Source organism: Pongo pygmaeus, chromosome 1 (assembly GCF_028885625.2).
Source record: "Pongo pygmaeus isolate AG05252 chromosome 1, NHGRI_mPonPyg2-v2.0_pri, whole genome shotgun sequence".
Lineage (NCBI taxonomy): Eukaryota > Metazoa > Chordata > Mammalia > Primates > Hominidae > Pongo > Pongo pygmaeus.
The window spans coordinates 173,314,374-173,335,560 of NC_072373.2; the positions used below are offsets into that span (position 1 = coordinate 173,314,374).

The 21,187-nt window shown below is 41.8% G+C and overlaps 1 protein-coding gene across 8 annotated transcripts in view; it reads left to right on the forward strand.

The window, feature by feature from the left end:
* Positions 1 to 21,187, forward strand: part of DAB1 (DAB adaptor protein 1) — a 431,942-nt gene that overhangs the window by 402,937 nt on the left and 7,818 nt on the right. For 6 of the 8 annotated variants that reach the window (XM_063655164.1, XM_054488805.2, XM_063655155.1 and 3 more), the window contains 3 exons: positions 7,804 to 8,352; positions 11,989 to 12,116; positions 12,469 to 12,579. In XM_063655164.1, the coding sequence (XP_063511234.1) occupies positions 7,804 to 8,352; positions 11,989 to 12,116; positions 12,469 to 12,564 (773 nt within the window). In that variant the 3' untranslated portion in view covers positions 12,565 to 12,579. The remainder of the gene's footprint in view (positions 1 to 7,803; positions 8,353 to 11,988; positions 12,117 to 12,468; positions 12,580 to 21,187) is intronic. The other 2 variants (XM_063655172.1, XM_063655159.1) reach the window with 1 other exon arrangement.

Genomic DNA, 21,187 nt, shown 5'->3' on the forward strand with positions numbered 1-21,187 from the left:
ACCTCTGCCAGGAGAGAAAGCAATAAGCAGGGGAGGACATGGAGTTAGCTTTCTATAGACTTCTTGAGACCTGATGGATAGAAGGGATCTGCCTTACTTGGTGCTGACTCAAGGAAAGGGAAGGTCCCCAGACAAAATGGGGAGCACCCTATGGGACAATAACAAACTGCTAACTGTGAGTTGTGAGAGTAATGAGACTCCTGGTGAGTTAGAAAGTATGTGTTCTGTTTTTCAAATAGTCTTTAAATGTATTTACTACTTTTACAACAAGGTAAAAAAATATATAGTGGCAGTATTGCAGGTGAGTTACAAATGGATGGAGCCCAGCAATCTTACCTTGTTTCCATGGCATGAGTCGTTCCATGTGGCCAGGCCACTGTACTTGCAAATAGCCAAAGGTAGTTTAGTTCTGTTTTTCACATACATGGGAGCCTTAAAGGGTTTTGTGGTTTTCTTTAACTATGTATTCGAAATCTGTGGCTTTATCTTTCTTGCCTTTATTCTTATAAATGGCAAATAGAGTTGTTTGAATATTTTAGAATACCAATCTTCTTGCATTTTTTTCCATAATTACTTTTAATTACATACTGTTAGAAGCAAATTCTTGCCACCAAATATAAACTGTGCTTTTATTCAAAGTAAATTAAAAATGCATACCCTGTTCTAAAATAGTTACGGTTATTACTCATGAGCTAAGGGATCATTATGAACTTTTAGAAGCAATAGAGGTTGGTAACCCTTGGATCTAACTTACAGTTTAGACTGCAGATTGCCTAGAAATGTATTCAATTGTGAAGTTTCCCAATCTAATCTTTAAAAAGGGATAGTGATGATGACTAGTTTTCCTTACCTAAAATAGATATGAAAATATCCATGGGACTAGTATAATAGCACATGCCATTTTAAATAAGAGTAAGAGTTTTCCATCAGAAATGCACCACCCTTCTATGCTTGAGTCTTGTGTTCAGAGTGCCCATGCTTTGTCCTCATTGTTTTATCTGTAAAGGGTATGCTGGGACAGATGATGGCTCCAAACTTACAAATTTGCAGGCATGTTCATTTCAAAAATGCTCACCAGGTGCCCTCTATATGCCAGGTCCTGTGTAGGTGCTTGGGATGTGCTAGTCCACACAACAGACAGAGAGCCTACCTTTTACTGGGAAGATAGGAAATAACATAAAAAGAAGTAATTTGCGTAATATATTTAAAAATGAGAAGTGATAGGGACAAAAGAAAATGCAGACCAGAGCATGGGGGCTTTTGAGTGCAGGCAGAGGGCAGGTGTAAGTGGAGCCCCTGTAGTCATGAGGGGCTCTTGCCTAGGTGATGTGTGACAGGACTAGCAGGGACAGGAAAGTCTCAAGTAGGCATCAGAGTTCAGGGTACTCCAGGCAGAGGAATGACTTGGTCCCCCAAGTCTCCATTCCCTTCTCTATAATTCAGAAGGTGGGACTAGATGCAATTTTATATCTCTTCCAGCCCTAACATTTGATTAAAAACATGCTGAGGACCTGCCTGGGTGTATTAGTCCATTCTCACGCTGCTGATAAAGACATACCTGACACCGGGTAATTTACAAAGGAAGGAGTTTTAATGGACTCACCATTCCACATGGCTGGGTAGGCCTCACAGTCATGGTGGAAGAAAAAGGAGGAGCAAAGGAATGTCTTACATGGTGGCAGACAAGAGGGCTTGTGTTCAGGGGAACTCCCCTTTATAAAACCATCAGATCTCATGAGACTTATTCACTACCATGAGAACGGTGTGGGGAAAACCACCCCCATGATTCATTTATCTCCACATGGGGATTATTATAATTCAAGGTGAGATTTGGGTGGGGACACAGCCAAACCATATCACTGGGTCAGTCACAGCACTGCTCTGGGCCCTGTCCCAAACCTGTACCAGATTAGGGACTTGGAAGACCTGGGTTTTAGTCTTGCTACTTAACCAGCCACATTGGAAGCTATGGACAAGCCACTTCCACATATCCAGATTTCCTTTCTTTAGCTGCTAAAATTTTGATAGATTACCTCCAAGATTTCAACTTTTAGAACACGAGTCTAAAATTAATTTCAATTAGCATGTTTTTGCTTTCTGACTCTAGTTAATATGACAAAACTGGCTTCAGTTGGTGTTAAACTATGTGCCCTATTTCTCCCTTAACTGGCCATAAAAATTTCTGCAGCTATTGAATCCCGATCTCCTTGTGACTAATTGTCCAGCCAGTGATAAGGAGACAGGGAAGTGAACTGGAGTATGTGATACAATGGATGGACTGGCTCCTGGGGGCTTTTGAATCTGATGGGCCAGGTTTGAATCCTGATTCAGCCATTTATTTCTAAGCTTTAGACTCCTGGGCAAATTACTTGACCTGTCAGAGTCAGAGTTTCTTCATCTTTATAACTGAGTGTAAAATAATACTTACTTTGCAACAATATCATGAGAATTAAATGAATCACTACATTAACTGCAACTGCAGAAGTGGTATCACTACATGCTGAAAAATGCTGGCACATCATCAATATTTAGTGTAGAATATGCTGTATTATTATGATTATTCTGATTTCTACAGTAGATGAATATATGTCCTGTTCTACCTATATTTTTTCCTTTACCTGGAAATTCGTGTCTGTAATAAAGTTTAGGTCTTCAGCCTCTTGACTGCTCATAGCAGACAGCAGGAGAATGGGTGGCCTGGAGAATGTACCATGTGTGAATACAGGCTCTGCCACTAGCCAGCTGCACCATACTCAGATAAATATCTTCTGAGCCTCGGGGAACTTACCCCATTTTAATGGGGATGATCATAATTCTACCTCATAGAGTTTTTCTAAGGATTGCATGAGTAAATGCAGGTTGTAAAATATGTACAAGAGTTCCTGGCAGTGCTTCCATCAGTAAGCACTCAACAGATGTTTGCTACATGGTTCTTCAGGAGCCTTGGATCTGCTATTCATACGGTGTGTAGCTGCATCAAATCTTTCCCTCATGGAGTTGCAATTTCTGCTATACAAATTAAAGAGATAGCCATCACACTTACCCCAGAGGCTTGTGGAAAGGGTCAACTTTACAAAAATGTAAGCTCCACAGGGTGAGAACTTTTTTTTTTTTGGTAACTGTTTTGTTCTTTGTTTTGTCTCCACACACTAAAGCAGTGATTGGCACCTAGTGGAGGTATTTTTGAATGAATGAATCCATCAAATGAGATAATGTAGATAAGAGATATCACAAAAGTTCTGTATAAATGTTGGAGGAGTTCCTTCGTTTTTAGTGCTTTTCTTATATTTCAGTCTGCCTTTTTTTCTTTTGTCAAATAATGGGGGTATCCCCAGGTGTCAGCATCTGGCTATAAATCACCATTTTCAACACTTTTTAAGAACCTAACTGTAAGGCAGCAAGGCAGGTGTTCCCTTTCACTCCACAGCAAGGAGATTTATGATTGCTCTGAACTTCATGGCATAAACAGACGCTCCTTTGTACCTCCTCCCTCCACTATTGGGCATTAATAGTAAACAGTTAACAAGCTGTTAAGTGGCTGCAGTGGCAGCCACCAAGTGGCTCCCTGTGTCCAGTGCCACCAGTGTCCTGCTGCTCACATGTCCCTTCGCTCATGCACAAGACCATGTGGCCAGACAGCCTTAACTCACAGGCCGAGGAGAGCCAGGCTGCAGGGACCCCCTAGGAAAAGTGAGTGGGACCTGCAGGCTCCTAAACATGATACCCGATTACCCTGTGCTGCCTTTTTTCTTTTGAATATTGTACTTTGGTCTGGAGCAGATGGCATGAAGCCAGAGAGACATGCTAATAGCTCTCTCCAGAAAAGTGTGCACAGCCCATCTGTTAGCTCCTTGTGGAAAAAAAAATAAAAGATGGGAGGGGAAAAAAAACCTGCCACCAACAGTAGAATCATCAGAGATCACAGCACTTATGCATTGTGGGTTTAATTAGACACTGGGAAAAATGCAGTGAATGTATTGACTAGGACTCATTTACCTTTATATAGGGCCTTTCTCCAGTCCCAAACCATGCTAGGCAGAGTGGAGAGAGAGAGAGAATAAAGAGTTCCTGCCAGCAGGTGGTTTCCAGTCTCCTCAGGGAAGATAGAATAACCAGGCAATTGCATGGCAGTGTGACAAGTGTCATGATAGAGGTGAGCACAGGGGACTGTGGAAGCCCAGAGAAGAACCAGTGGTGCTGACAGGAGCAAGAAGCCGTCCAGCAGAGGTGATAGTGAACCATGTCTCCAAGAGCAAATCAGGGTTAGACATGCACAGAAGCAGGGGGATGGCTTTCCAGGCAGATGGGCCAGCAGAGACAAGAGACAGCAGGTTGGGTTTTGTTTGTTTGCAACTGCTGGAGGGCAAGGTGCAGTGAGGATATGGATTGAAGATAGTGATGAAGAGGTGGAAGGAGCTGACCCCCAAGGACGCATAGCCAAGCTAAGACGTCTGAGCCTTATACTCAAGACAATGAAGTACCATATATGCATTTAAAAACAGTCCTTCATGGAAGCAAGGAGGGTGGAATAAAAGCAAAGCCAAAAATAGGCTGATGTCAAGAGAGTGAAAACATCCACTCATTCACCAAAATGGGCATCAGGTCTTGGGTGATTGAATCCGTGGGTAGATCTCCACCTGCAGACCCAGCACCCCCTTCTTATTACAAATATTTGCAATACCTCCTTTCACACCTTGAAATGAATTTCATAGATAATGTAGTCTAGCTACACAATTTTTCAAAATGAATATAATTCTCTAACTGTAATATAAGGCAGAAAGAAAAGAAAGAGAATTTGTAATAAAAATATATGTATTTAAACAAGGAAATACTCAGGCGTGAGCACACTAGAAGACATAAGAGTCAAATGTATATACCTGTAAGTAGAATCACTACTGAAAGCCACAGCTGTAAGTCCAGGCTAATACAGAAGTGTCATGTGGCTACACTACCATGAGAAGCGCTTCTGTCAGGGATGTCAGGGACTGCCATTTTCCAAAATAGTGAACACCTTTTGACAGTGTTCCAAACCAAAAATACAGTCTTCCCTCCTGCGCACAGTTGTTGAATTCCTGGAAAATTAAATGCATTAAAATCAAATGCAAAGATAACTGAATTTCCATGTAATTCAAAGTCGATTCCAGGTGCAAATGATCATAAACAGGATGTGGAATAATGCTTTGTCATACGCATTGGTCTCAGACATAATAGGATGTCTACTGTCAATGCTTGGGCCTCCTAAATGCCAGTAGTGCCACCCCCTCCTCTTGTGACAACCAAAACACACCCCACGAATTTTCTAGCCACCCCTAGGGGGCAGTAGCACTCCCACTGAGAACCACTGGGCTATATCAAAGTAAACCAGAAAACAAGACGGAGTTGCTGGATTGTTCATCTGTTGGTAGATTTAAGCCACTACATTATTATGCCACGGGCAAGGCAAGCTAAGCAAGGTTCACATTTGAAATTTCAGCTCCAGGGCCTCTTCACCCCTCTTGTTTCAGTGCAGTTGGACAAAGTGGTCTTACAAGATATTCTCCATTTTGTTTGTTGACATCACTGTTTTATTCCACAGAAGTGTTTAACACTGCGAGATTAATCAGCAAGAAGCCCAGGTGTCCTGTTGGTGCCTCTCTGGAGCCTCCTCTTAGGGAAGCATGGCATAGAGGAAATGGGCACCTTGCAAGGAAAATGACCAGGACTTGAATGTTGGCTCTAGCCTGTATCAGTCAGTTGAAGGCGGGTATATCTGTGACTGGAGCATGGAGTGAGGCACCCTGCATTCGATCTCTCTGGGCTCATCTGGGCTCACAAGAGTCAGTGAGATGACTCATAATGTCATCAATGCCGTAACGCCCACCCATTGTCCCTTTGGAAGTTGCTAGAATACTCTGCATCCATTCCTCTTTTTCTCCTGGTCTCACTACACTGCATCAGTACATTCCTACTGACAGCCATGGAAAGGCTTGTTTTGAGAGGCCAGGCAAAGCTAGCTTCTCTGTTCTCTGCTCTGCCCAGCCTGGGAACTTGTCTCTCAGGCTCAACTGCACATAGAGGTGGCCATTGTACCCCCTGAGAAGGGTGGGGACCCCTGGAAGCACATGGGAGTTTCCTGCATGCCTGCAGTATCCTAATACAATCAAATAGAAGGCAAGGTCTATTAACTGCAAAGATCAGAAATTGGTCTTAGCCATTTGGGTGAGGCAGTGTGTGGCACAATGAAGGAACCCTGGCTTTGGGGGGACAGACAATCTCAGTTTGATCCTGCTCCTACTTCATGCAACCTGTATGACCCTGAGCAGGTTGCTTTTCCTTGAGTACCAATTTCTTCATCCCTAAAATAGAGATAATAATACCTACCCTGCCAGGATTTCCTGAAGACATAAAACACCTACTAGTGTAGGTGGCATGTTGTAGGCATTTAATAAGTAGAGCTTGTTGCTGTTACTACTATGTTAGTATTATTATGGTAACAAGTGTCGCTGTGCTCCTATTAAAATGTATATGTCTTACCTAAAAAGAATATGCTTGAACAATTATCATGGTACTACATGTGAGTACAGGCTGTGGGGTTTTGCAGTGTGTAACCTGTACTGATGTATGAGGTGCCCCTGAGTGGACAATAACCTTCATTTTTTTTCTTTTTTTTTTTTTAGAGGCAACTGTCTCACTGTATTACCCAGGTGGGAGTGCAGTGGGGTGATCATAGCTCAGTGCTTCAAACTCTTGGGCTCAGGGGATCCTCCCATCTCAGCCTCCTGAGTGCCGAGACTATGGGACTCTGAGCATGTGCCACCATTCCTGACTAATTTTTTAAAATTTTTGGTAGAGAAGAGGTCTTGCTATGTTGCTAAGGCTAGTCTCAAACTCCAAGCCTCATGCAATCCTCCCACCTGGACCTCCCAAAGTGTTAGGATTACAAGCATAAGCCACCACATCTGGCCCAATTTTTTTATTCTCTAAAATTGGAATAATAATAATACAGAAATCATGCATAATACCTCTAGCTACCATTTATTACATGTCTTTTGTATATCAAGCAAGTAATAAGTAACTTTCTAGGCTCTATCTAATCCAAACCATACTAGTAACTAACATTTACTGAATGTTGATCCTGTGTCAGGTACAATACTGCACATATTAAATATGTACTCTCAATCTTCAAATCAACTCAGCGAGATAGAAGGTGTTTATACTCATTTTACAAAGAAGGTCATGGAGCCTTAGACATATTTAAGAACTTCTCCCCAAATTACATAGATAAGAAGTGGCCGTTTGAATTTTAACCTAAGTCTCTAAAACTCCAACATTCAGATTCTTACTCACTTTGCACACTGCCTCAGGCCTGTGAAGGAAGGTATTACAACCTGGTTTTAAAACAAAGAGTCAGACTCTTAGAGAGCTTACGCAATTGAGAGGGTCCTAAGTGCAGCAGGAAGAGGAGGCAAGGAGAAAACTCAGCATGGCCTGCCTTCCATCCTTCCGACCTGTCCCTGAGACACACAGCTTCTGAGGCTATGAGACTTTAGAAACTTTTAACAACTACAGAAATGTGATTATTAGCACTCTGGTTTTTGCTTACAGATCATCTCCTCAGAGAGGCTTTCCCTGACCACTTCTCTAGGATATAGGCTCCATGACAGCAAGGACTTTTATCTTGTTCATCTTGGCATCCCCAGTCCCTGGCACACAGTCTGGCACTTAGTTGGTGCTTGATACATTTCTGTCAATTACCTGAGTCCATGCATCTTTCTTTCCCAGGACACCAGGGAAGCACCTGACTCTCCTTTTTCATTCTCCCAGGTTACGTTGCAATGGGCACTGTCCTCCCGTCCTTCTGGGGCCAGCAGCCCCTCGTCCAACAGCAGATGGTCATGGGTGCCCAGCCACCAGTCGCTCAGGTGATGCCAGGGGCTCAGCCCATCGCATGGGGCCAGCCAGGTCTCTTCCCTGCCACTCAGCAGCCCTGGCCAACTGTGGCCGGGCAGTTTCCGCCAGCAGCCTTCATGCCCACACAAACTGTTATGCCTTTGCCAGCTGCCATGTTCCAAGGTCCCCTCACCCCCCTTGCCACCGTCCCAGGCACGAGTGACTCCACCAGGTCAAGTCCACAGACCGACAAGCCCAGGCAGAAAATGGGGAAAGAAACATTTAAGGATTTCCAGATGGCGCAGCCTCCTCCCGTGCCCTCCCGCAAACCCGACCAGCCCTCCCTCACCTGTACCTCAGAGGCCTTCTCCAGTTACTTCAACAAAGTCGGGGTGGCACAGGATACAGACGACTGTGATGACTTTGACATCTCCCAGTTGAATTTGACCCCTGTGACTTCTACCACACCATCGACCAACTCACGTGAGTGCCCCTCACTTAAGACATAAAACCCAATGAGAGCCGTAACTCATGTCTGGAGGCGGGGCTTCTGGGGTCAAATAACTCAACTCACTTGCATTAATCAGGCTTCTTTGTTTATATTATTACTACTACTATTACTACTACTGCTACTGCTACGAGCTACCAATTTAGGTACCACTGATAACATACAAACCTTCTTCATATGTTCCATGTTTATTTTTAGACTTATAATAATACTTAATGACAAATTTTGTTAGACCTGTTTGACAGATAATGAAAGTGAGGCTGAAAGTGAGGCTCAAAGATGAAGACAATAGACAAAGTGGTATTGAATTGAATGTAAGCCTGGTATTTTTCCACCATGTTACTCTGCCTCTTAAGATTTTGTTAGTTTGCTCATTCATTCATTCATTTATTTATGTATAGACAGCTTATGACACACAGATTTTGGCGTGGCTTATTGAAATAAAAATGAATGCAAACTTTAAAAATTTGGGGAACAAGTTTTAAACATTAGAATATAAAATAAGGATCAAAAGAAAACTTAGGGCAGAGATACGCAGCCATAAGGTCTTAAATAGCTTTTATAGTTGAAGCCTCATTTTGGCTTAAAGCTTCTGGTAGTTAAAGAGAACAAAAAGATGGTGCTGCAGAAAGTTCTGGACTAGGAACCTGGAGATCAGATTTATTACTGACCAATTTTGTGCCTTTGAGCAAAGCACTTTATTTCTATGAGCCTCAGTTTCCTCATCTGTGTAAGCAATGGGTTATTAAAAGGATTCAATGATATATGTACTCAAACATTATGAAGTATCTTTTATCCTCATTATTAGCACATGTTAAGTGGTTTTTTGCAATCCTGGACCAGAGTTCTGGTGTTGACTCCTCCACCACAAGCTGTGTCTTTGGGCAAGCGTATGACTTCTCTGAGACTCAGTTTTTATCATTGGTAAAATAAGTGAATTGGCTTGGATGAGCAGTGTGCATCCTTCTAGTTCCAGCTTTCAGTGAGTCTCCTCCAGCTCACGTTTCTTCTGCGAACATCTGGAAAACAGTGACTGTGCAGCCAAATCAGAATCCAGATACACTTGAGCACATGTACACTTGTTTGACACAATTCAGGGAAGGTGTTCTGGTGACTCAGCCTGTGCCTTGACACCTGATAAGAGGAAAGAAAAGGCTCATGCTACAGTGAGTTTGGCGGTTTCATTACTGTCACAGGTGATATGGATCACTGCATGGCCAATACTCTGAACTGTCAAAAAAAAAAAAAAACCCTAATGTTAATACAATTAGATTGTGACATTTCAGCCAGGTTCAGAATGCTATTCTGAAAATGAATGCCCTCAACGTGTATAAACAACCCACTTGCACTCAGGCCATATGATCTACATAGTGGCAGCATCTCTATTTACGCAGACTCACAGGGTTTCAATGAGGAATAATGAATAAAAAATGAAATGTTAAAGAAATGACAGCCATGCATAAATAAGCAAGCATCTTTTTAAAAACAAACATCTCTCTTTCAATGGACTTGTGTGCCAGCTACAAATGAAAGAGGAGAGTTTAAGTTCTTTGAGGGCAGGAACTGTCTCCATCATTCCTACACTTCTCATAATTCTAGCTTAGTGCCTGGCACATGAGAGGCATTGGGAAAAGTTATAGAGAATGAAATAAACAAAATGGAGATCACTTAGCTACTATTATGTTTTAGAGCATTGTTGGCAACCTCGGCACTATTGACATGTTGGGCCAGACAATTCTTTGTTTCAGAGGCTGTCGCATTGTAGGATGTTTAGCAGCAACCCTGGCCTCTAATCACTCTATGAGAGAAACGTATATCCCCTTCCTCTAGTGTCGAGAAAGATGACTCCAAGCATTGCCAAATGTACCCTAAGGATGAAATTGCCCCAGACTGAGAACCACTGCTTTAGAGTATTAGAAGCATCCTATAAAGCCTTCTAAAGATTAAGACACCTGCATAAATAAACTCCTGTTTATGCTTTCCATTGATTTCATTAGGTAAGTCTGAGCAGTATACCTGCCGGAACTGGCAACTCAGCTTGTGTTCTCAGCCTTTAGTAAGCAAAAGTCCGCTTCAAATACAATTCAGGATCTAATTAAGCTAATATTTATTAAACATCTACTACCCTTCAGGGTGTTTGCATATAGCTTTAAACCCACTTTCAATATAGTTTGTTCCATAGTCATCTCCTGAAACAAAACAGATTTCATTGCAAATTTTTTTCCAAAAACTTAGTGTTTTATTTTGAACAAAATTAGAAAAACCAGTCTTTATATCCTCTGACCCATCAGTATCCCCTTAAGAATGTTTTGGGAAGAGGATTGGTTGGATCAAAAGTGAACCTCAAATAGAAACAGAAAAGCACAGTTGGACTGGATAGTGTCAGACAGAGCTCTGTTAAATGCCAGTGCTGCTGTTTCATAGCTGTGTTAACCCTTCGCAAGTCACCTCACCTCCCTGAGCTGCAATTTCTCCATCTGGGAAACAAAAAAGTTACAATAACAACTTGCAGGTATTTGTATTAGGGTGTATAATGGATGGGAAGTGCCTAGCACAGTGTCCAACTCATTGGCACATTATAAATAATAAGTTAGGAAATAGCATTATTTTTCTAAATATAGATTCATCAGAGTAAAAAGTATGCACTAAGTTTTACAATCATCATTCACTGTCTGATTTCTAAGTTCTATAACATTAGGAAAATTCAGCTACTAAATCAAGTCATGCCACCCCCTCACTTGGGTCTTAGCCAGTGACTGGTATTTTCAGTGACAAATTAGAAATTATTAAAAGAAGAGTGGTATCAAATGACATATTTGTTCTAAACCTCTAAAACAAATGAGAGGAGACGTGGGTGGGTCAGAAAATGCATACCCAGAAAATGCATATCCTTTCTCCTTATAGAATCAAGTACCAGCTGTGAAGTTGCCATCAGCTACATCCATTTTCCCAGATCACTGAGACACTTACTCTTTATTCAACATGTGTTTATTGAATACCTACTATGTGCCAGGATTCAGAATCTGGTTCTACCAGTTTCCACGAGCAAATTAGCAAACCTCACTTTCCTTACCTGTCAAATTAGGATAACCTCTACCTCAAAGAGGTTTTATAGGGATGAGAGATATTGTCTGTAAAGTTTCTAACAGTGTTTGACACATGAAAGGCACTCAACAACGTGCCCTCTGATGAAACACAGAAAGAAGAAAGCAAACCATAGCCCAGTAGTTCTCAGCTTGATCATGCATCAGAATAACCTGTAGCGGGTTGTTCAAACACAGTCTCTGATTCAGTAGATCTGGGGTAGGGTCAGAAAATTTCATTTCTAACAAATCCCCAGATGCTACTGCTGCTGCTTATCCAAGGACCATCCTTTGGGAACCACTGCCTTACCTATCAGTGTGGACGAGCTCCTTCCTGAAGTCAGATGTGTGAGAGGAAAGATCAATACGTACAGAGAAAGAATTCAAATATTCAACTGATTCCACCGGAAATAGGAAGAGGAATCCTAAGATTTGACTTGAATATAAGCAGATTCCTGAGGTTTCTTTGGGATACATTGATGGCAGCCAGGCACTTAAGATGTCTCTTTTTCTGTGGTCTCTGTGTAGCTCCAACCCCAGCCCCTAGACAGAGCTCTCCATCCAAATCATCTGCATCCCATGCCAGTGATCCTACCACAGATGACATTTTTGAAGAGGGCTTTGAAAGTCCCAGCAAAAGCGAAGAGCAAGAAGCTGTAAGTGACCAGTTTGTTATTTGTTTGTGTTTTTCCTTAAAATTAAGACCTCTGTAACTGAAATGGATAATGCATGAGGAAGCCTACATAGAAAAGAATGCTGGCTCAATCTCATAAGTTCTCAAGGGGTTACTAAAGGAGCTTTCTTTTGTGTTCAAATGAGTCAGCTGAAAAGGATTGCCCTTTTTATTAAATTGTTACTACAAGTCCACATTTGTGGTGTAGCATCCTCTAAATGCTGTTGCATCCTCCTTTACAATAACTATTTGTGCTGCATGAAAGTATATCCAGTTGTCTTATATTTTCAATGCTTGAAAAGAGAAAAAAAAAGTATTATCTTCTTGTGTTCTAGCCTGATGGATCACAGGCCTCATCCAACAGTGATCCATTTGGTGAGCCCAGTGGGGAGCCCAGTGGTGATAATATAAGTCCACAGGCCGGTAGCTAGATAGCGCAGGTCTGGGTAGGTATCTGTCCTTTTTATCTCCTTTACCCTTAAGCTATCTGCTTTCCCTTTTGGTTGTTCTTCACTTCTGAAGCCACATCCTCAATGTTTGCACCATATCTCCTTGCCTGAGCTGTATTGCTGATGTTTGCACCATCACTCCTTCACTGAACTGTATTCCTGATGTTTGCACTATTTCTCCTTGCCTGAGCTATATTACCAGTGTCTGCACCATGTCCCTTTGCCTGGTGTCTACGTTTCTACTTTGCCTTTTCTCATGGATGCATGACCTTTGACATATCCTGGGAGGTAGGGGTAGGGGTGAGAAGTGGGAACTGATCATATTATTTTATTAATAATATGTTCTGCATGGGTGGTGGTGATAGAATGAGGCATGGTCCGTGCTACTTAGCATGGATTTAGTTTCTGAAAGCATCAACATTTTGAGATGGACACATTCTGCCCACCCTGATAATTTCTCAGTGAGCCATGGTCCAGATGCTTTAATCTTTTAAGCAAAATGTCACTGCATTTGCCTACACTCTGCAGATCTAAAGAGGTCACCAATCAAACACACAGAGAAGCCAGACTGAGAAGCAAAAACAAGCAGTGCTTGAAATAAGATTGATCGAGATATAAGATCAGAGGCAGCCCTTTTCGTCTAGCCAGAAAGGACCCTGCACCCTGCACCCCGCACCCTTTCTGATGTGAAATTCAAAGCCCAGAGATGTGTAGCACTCACTTCTGAGGCTGTGCTGTTTGCACCTGTGCTGCAGCATGTGGATTGCCACCAAATCACTTCAGATTCCATCAGCAGCTACTTTGAGAGAGATGTACTTACATTTACTAGAAGTGGCTTTTGGCACTTGAATTTCAATACATCTGATTTGATCGAAAGAAAGAGGAGCTGATGAAGCAAACCTTCTTAGGAGACAGAAGTACACCTTGTTACCCAGACATGATTTCTAAGGTCACTCCTTGACAAATGTGTTCAATTTTCAGATACTTTCTTAGTTTTCTATAAACACACAGGACTGCAAGGCCATTCCCAAAGGGCTCCTTTTTTAAGTTCTGAACAGCATGGTCAAAACCATTAAAATGGTAAACAGTTTTCTCCACTCATAAATGGATTCTGAGGCTACCTCAGAATTAGTCTTAGTCCACACGTCAGTTAGACAGTTATTGAAAGCTAATATGGTATTTTGAAAGTGTATTTTGTTAATAGATATTATGATTAAAGAACCTAACACACTGTGTAGGTTGCCACATTTTGTATCAGTGCAATAGCACATAATAATATGTCATGCCATGCAAAACCACCTATGATTCACTTAGAAGTTCACTCTTGCAAAGCTACTTTGGGAGTTGATATATTGAAAGCAAAGTCAATGTTTCAGGAAAAAGAAAAGTTGGGGACTATAGGCAGACTCCTTGGGATGATTCCGCATGAGGTATTTTACCCCCTGCCTAAGTTGTATTTCACGTGCTCAACCTTGCCTTGAAAATTTTGATGAATGAACTAGAGGTGACAAGAGCCATTCATCAGGATAACAGCAAACATCATCCTAAAATTGAAGCTCTTCTAGAAAACAAAGATGACTTACACCATTTGCAGATCAATGTATTAAACCCTCATCTTTATGAACCTGTTCAGCTTGAGACAATCCTACAAGCCAAACTGTTTCATGGGGCTTTGGTCTGTTCCACATTTAATGCTCTGTCCAGTACCCCAAGCCACAGCTGAGCTGTAAATGGACGTAGCATAGTAGTGTGGGAAGAACTCAGGATTTGGACTTGAGTTTAAATCCTAACTCAGCTACTTAATAGTGGGAAATCTTGGGCAAGAACCAAAATTTATTTTGAGTCTTGGTTTCTTCATCTGCTAGAAGGGGCTTATATTCTCCATAATGGTAACTGAGATAGTTTATGTTGAGTATATAGCACGGAGACAGACACTGAGTAATCAGCTTAAAATTCAGCTTAAAAAAAATATCTAGGTTCTGGAACAATATTGTTTGAGTTCAGCATCTGGCTCCACCACTTCCTGGCTATGTGACACTGCTGAGATTTTATAATTATTCTCTATCTTATTTTCTTCATTTGAAAAATAAGGATAAAAATAGTGTCCACCTCACAGGGTTATTGTGTGAACTAAATAAAGTGATGTATGTGAAGCTCTTAGCAATGTGTATAGCACATAGAAAGCACCTAATAGATGCTAGCTACCCTCATCATCACCATCACCATCACCATCATCATTATCATCATCATTATCATCATCACATATATCCAATTAATGCAGGCTCCCCACTCTCTTGGATTTTATACATTTAGCTTTTATGTATAAGGCCATTGGTTGGGAGGTTTTGTTTTGTACTTAGTCTTCAGATAATTAATTTTCAATATGTGTCACAACAGCTTTGGAAGGGAAAAAAAGAAAAAAGCCTGCTGCTTAGCTCTCTGGCTTGCCGCATCCCGTAATCAGAATGGCCCTGGTTTGGGCCTCACACAGCTCACACAGCTCACACAGCTCACTGCCAAAAAATGGGCTGTCTTAGAATCACATGCAAGTGATTCTCCCAGCTCCAGAGGAGGGCTGGACTGTAATCTTCAGTGAAGTAATTTTCTCCCTTTGAAAGCTTAGCCTGGCCACTTCACATTATCAAGATTCAAGTGCCAAGGGGCAGATGCCAGCTTTGCAGACATAGCCACTATGACACACACGGGGGACGTCTGGGAGAGCCATTCCGGGTCCCTCCATAATAGCAGCACAAGACACATTTAATCTTTCCATCTCCATCCCATTCCCCTATCCACCCAACTGAAAATTTACTGACTGCAATTTCTTAGTGCCTTTCCAAACATTTGGAGAAGAGAGACCATGCAGGGATAGTTATGTCCATGGCTTTATTTTTTCCCCCTCTGCTTTCATACGGTTGGAAAGCAAGAGTCCTGTCCCTCTTATCACCCTTGCAACCATTATCACCAGCTGTTTTTTATTAGAAATACCCGCACAGTTCTGAGTAAGTAGGGATGACATCTGTTGATAAGCTAAAGCCATATCACACCATAGTAAGAGGAAACAGACGGACTCAATCCCCGCAGGTGGAAGCTTCAGGGCCAATCTCAAACAGCAGTTCTGTTTTAGCAATAAAGGAAAATATCTTCAATTACTTCACTTTTTTCCCCCTACCCTCCCATTTGGGAGAATCACGTGTCTTTGAAAGACTGGGTCAACAAGGGCAAAAAAGAACCAAAATAATATTATAATGACTGGTATGGGGATGGCAGGTAATTTATACTTCACTGATGTGTTGCTGGAGCAATTTTAAGGGCAAAATGTTAGCTTTTGAGGAGATGAAAGAAAAATGAAAACATTTATTTGGTTAAATGGCTAAGTAAATAAACTGCCTATCAGACTTTCCCAGCTGTCAAGTCAGAGTAGCATCTGTAACAATGGGGAATTGTTTGGTCTGCCTCCCTTAGTAACAATAGATATTGCCATAAATAATAAGTTGCTGTCATTTTTTAATACTGATCTTCGTGGTGGGAATGCAAGACATATAACATATTACCTGATGGATTTCTAGTGTTCAAGGGAAAAGAAAGCTGAACCTCAGATGCTTTGGGAAGAAGAATCTTAGACAGAGAGAGAGGAAGAAGAGGGAGAAAAAAAAGAGGAAGGGAGGGAAGGGAAGTAAAGGAAAGAAAGGAAGAAACAAAACACAGAGTCAGGGGTCTTGGGTCTGATTTCTACTTCCAAAGCAGGTGACCTTAGGTTAGCATATATCCTTTCATATGGATAAATACAGATAGTTGCAATAGCTGTCTCCCCAAGCTGTCCAAGAATCAAATAATATCATAAATATGAAAGTGTTTTATAAGCTTTGAAAGTAAAGTACATGTATTTGGGATTATTATTACCATTCTCTTTTTAAATACAACCAAACAACAGACACTTAAAATAAAGAACCACAAAACAACAGAAAATGACCTATTTTATGAACACAGAACTCAATGACAAGTCCAACCTAAGTTTTTGGAGGGCACAGTGTCCCACTTCCTTAGACCTTTGTGAAGAGACTCCCTTTTGAGGTCCTGTAGCTGGAAAGTGATGGCACTGGATCAGGCAGAAGATGACCAGGGTCTGGCAAAGGGCAGTGTCAGCCAAGACCTCAGGCATAGTGCCAAGAGATGTTTAGAAGCTGAAATCAACAGAAGGTTAAGACCGAAGGGACATGGGAGGTGAGGAAGAGGATATAAGGTAGGATGACACCCAGGTTCCTGGCATGGGGATCTACATGGTGCCAGTCACTGTGCTAAAGAACACAAAGCAGCATGTTTGAGCAGAAAGAAGGCAAGTTTACTTTGGGACCAATTGAACTCAAGGTGCCCATGAGACTTCCAAGTAGAGATGCCAGTAGGCTGCTGGATACAACCTCTGGGGGTCAAAAGAGAAATCAAGGCTAGACATGGAGATTTCCATATGGGTTTCAGCCATTGGAGTAGTGAGTGCAAGTAGAATACACAGATCATCTAACCAGAAGTTGCCAAACTCTCTGTAAATATGTGTGCCTTGTGGGCCATACGGTCTCTATTACAGCTACTCTACCATTGTCGCAGGAAAGCAGCAAAAGATGATGCATAAATGAATGAATGTAGCTGTGTTCTAACAAGACTTTATTTACAAACATAGGCAGCTGCCAGAATTGGCTAACAGAATTAGATCAGGCTCACTGTTTCTAGAACCACTGCAGAAGGTAATCATGATGCCTTCCACTTACTAATAATAGTAAGATATATTTTAAAATTACTAGCATCACCTAATTTATTCCTCACAGGAACACTCAGGTATTTTTATTATTCCCATTTCACAGATATTACAGACAAGGTAGAGAGTTTAACAACTTGCTAAAATCCTGAGATTCACATGTAATAGCACCAGGATTTGAATCTAGACCCAGATTAAATAATTCAAACGCACTCAAACAGAATCAGGAAGGACACCTGGGTTTTAATAGCATCACATCAATTTAGATGTGTGATATGAGGCAGATGGCTTCATTTCTGACCTTTGGTTTCTGTTTCTGTAAAACAGTTCCCACAGGTCCTTCCAGCTCTGACATTTTAAGACCATCTAACTTGCCCAAAGTCACCCAGCTACAGCATGGAACCAATCCCCAAATAAGATTTTCCAGCAGCATCTCTCCCTCAGGCTGTCTCTATTCCCATCTAACAAAGGAGAAGACAGAAATCCCTAAAATATGCTGACTTCATTAGGATCCCCAGAGACTATCAGCCCTAGATGCAATCTGCTCCCAGTGACCAGGAGCTTACTCAGAAAAGGCCTTCCTGCTTATGGTAGATAATTAGTGTCAGCAACTTCAGCGTTGTCATCTGTTATATAACAAGGCCAAAAAAGATGATATACATGTGCAAAACAGATCATTGATGCCCATCGTTGTTGTTATTATTGACGGGGAAATAGAATGGTCTTCAGAACATGCACAGTTGCCTCGAAACTCAAGTGGTGCATCTCTGTATTCACCAAGTGGGTTTCAGCACCCAAGACCCCAGGAACCAGGGCATTCGGCAGTGTCAATCCCCAAGGGATTATCATCAAATCCATTCAGTGTTTAGAAGACTTTTCTACCCTAACAGCCAGACTTTCAGACTCAAAGTGGCCAAAAAGCTTTGTTTTTCCTTTTGTTTGAATATAAAGAAAAAGAAGACTGACAGCATTTAAGATACTTCATGTTATACGAGCTCACTTGTAACTTGTCACAGTCCCATGAGGTAGATGTTATTCCCTCCACTTTACAGATGAAGGAACTGGCGTCCAGATAGGTGAGATGCTCGCCTAAGTTCATATAGGAAGTTAGGAGGATTTCTGGGGTCTTAGATGTTATTCACTCCACTTTACAAATCAAGGAACTGAGGTCCAGATAGGTGAGATGCTCGCCTAAGTTCATATAGGAAGTTAGGATTTCTGGGGTCTTTCTGGCTCCCCAAACCCATGCATTTTTCCTGACCCTCCACATGGATTCAGATAGAACTTTGAGTTATTTTAGCCTTTTTCCCCTCTGACTACCAATACGTTTTTCATTTGTCAAGCCAAGGAATGTAAAACTCCCATGAGCTAGTCCTAAGTGTTAGGGCTAAAAGACCATGAGGCTGAAGTTGCTGCCTGGGCAGGGTAATGCTGAGGGACTCAAGCTTTGACTCACCTTCCAGCTTTAGTCTGATCCCCAGCTTGGCTTGGCGCTTTTCTTACCCTAGGCCCCCAGGATGGGGCATAAGTGGGCTCACTCAGCAAGCAGATTGCATGGCACACCATTGACCTCACATCTGAGACCACCTTTGTCAGCATGCAGTGTCTTCGCTCCACTAGTAAGATGTATTGCTTTTGACATACTTTTGTCAAAGGTAGTCAATCTTTCCAAAAGCAAATAAAAGAAATATTAAATGGGCAGAAAGTAATCAGTACAATTTAGGTAGCTTCCAAGAGCGTCTTGTTATAATGTGACGTAAGAAACCATTTGCCCTTATACTTCATGCCAAAGAGCTGGGGCTGGGAGAAGAAAGCAAGGAAACCAGCACAGAAATGGGAGTCTGAACCCTGGACTGCTCCCTGGCTCTCCACTGTCTCCTGTACGGCTTTGGGAAAGGAACCCTGTGTCTGGGGCTTCAGTTTCTTCATGCGGAAAAGGAGCTGTGAGCATGAGGGCCCTTCCAGCTTCAACCTTCTATGAGAGGGAACACATGGTAGTGGAGAGGATAGTAGGCTTAAAAAGACCTGAGTATGTTTACATGAAACTCTAGAAAAAACAAACCTAGTCTATAGCAATCAAAAGCAGATCAGAGCTGGCACTGAGATAGGGAGTTGACTGAGAAGGCACAAGAGAAGTCTTTAGGGTGAAGAAATGCTCTATAGCTCACATGGGTGTATATATTTGTCAAGTTCATTAAACTGTACATTTAAAATGGGTACATTTCATCATATGTAAATTATACTTCACTGAAATTGATTTAAAAATAAGACTAGGTAAAATCGTGGAGATGGAAAGTAGATTAGACTAGGGCTGGGGATTTGGGGAATGAATGGAGAGTTAATTGCTTAATGGGTACAGAGTTTCTGTTTGGGGTGATGAAAGAGTTTTGGAAATGATGCTGATGGTTGCACAACATTGTGAATGTAATTAATGCTGCTGAATTGTACACTTAAACATGGTTAAAATGGCAAAGGTTATGTTGTTTATGTTTCACCAAAATAAAAATCTAAAAAAGATTAAAAAAGAAAAGCAGTATGTCCCAGCTCTGCTGTGTGCTGGCTGAGTAACTGCACAGGTCACCCAACTGCGGGGAGCCTAGGCTTCTTTGCTGTAAAATGAAGACAGGAGCACTAAAGGCACAGTCCTGGTGTGTAGCTCAAGTAAGGTCATGTGACATTGGAAAGACCATATATAGACTGTAAAAGTTTCTGTAGAGATATACCATTATTACTCCAGTTCTATGAGTCCACTTGGCCGCTGTAGTTGAGCACATAATTCATAGATAGTTAAAGGATGTGTGGAGTAGTCTGCAAATGGTGGAAGTTTCTGTTATCCACAGGGCCCTGCAGCCAGGTTGTCTGCATTAACTCCACATTCATTCTGCACAATTTCCCCAGGCTGATCCAGCACCGTTCTTTTATTAATAACTGAGAGCTCATCTGCAATTGCACCTATGCGCTATGAAGGAGAGGCCATTTGAAAAGAAACCCACAGGTGATTATTAGGCCTAAAACCATTGTCTATAAAGGGAGGATAAAGCCACACTCCCAGACATAAGGGACCTAATGTTTTTTGGAGTATCTCATATGTTTCAGACTCTGTGCTAGACAATCAACATGTTTTCTCCTTCACAGAGGGTATTTCTAGCCTCATTTTACAGATGAGGAAACTGGCACCCAAAGATGTTAAGTACTCTGCACAGAATCCTAGGGCTGCTAAATGGGTGATGGCAAGAAAAAGAACAGCAGCCTCTGACAGTCAGGTGCAGGCCCACCCCCACAGCGAGGTCCTGGCATTCTCCTGAACATCAACATTTCACATACCACCAGCATCAGACAAGGCCACTCAGTGACCATGATAGGTCAAGACAAAATCAAGACCATCAGGTCCTCATGGCTGAACACAGGCAAAACATGAACATTGTCAAAATTGGAAAACTGATCAAACATTTCTCTAGCCTGGTTTCAGCCTTGCTCTGTTCTTCATGCCTTCCAGATAAGTATTGTTGGAATAATCACAGAATTACCCCCACATTATGACAGCATCCAATTCAGAGAAAAACCCCACTTTGTTGACCATCCCCAAAATCACTCACCTTAAGCCCAAATCTTATCATACATTCTTTCTAACACCCTCTTCCAGAGATGCCTCATTGCTCCTCCCTCTGCGGTGAGGAATAACCCAACATGTTCAACTACAGATGTGTCCCTGGTGGTCTTTGCAGCAGAGCATTGGCAGGAGAACACTAAGCTAGGCCTGCATGACTTAGTCTCCTGTGCTTCTGCTCTTTTACTGCACCTTCGAGAAAATCGGGTGTTTTACTTACAGAAAAGTTAGAGGGTGGAGTTTGCTCT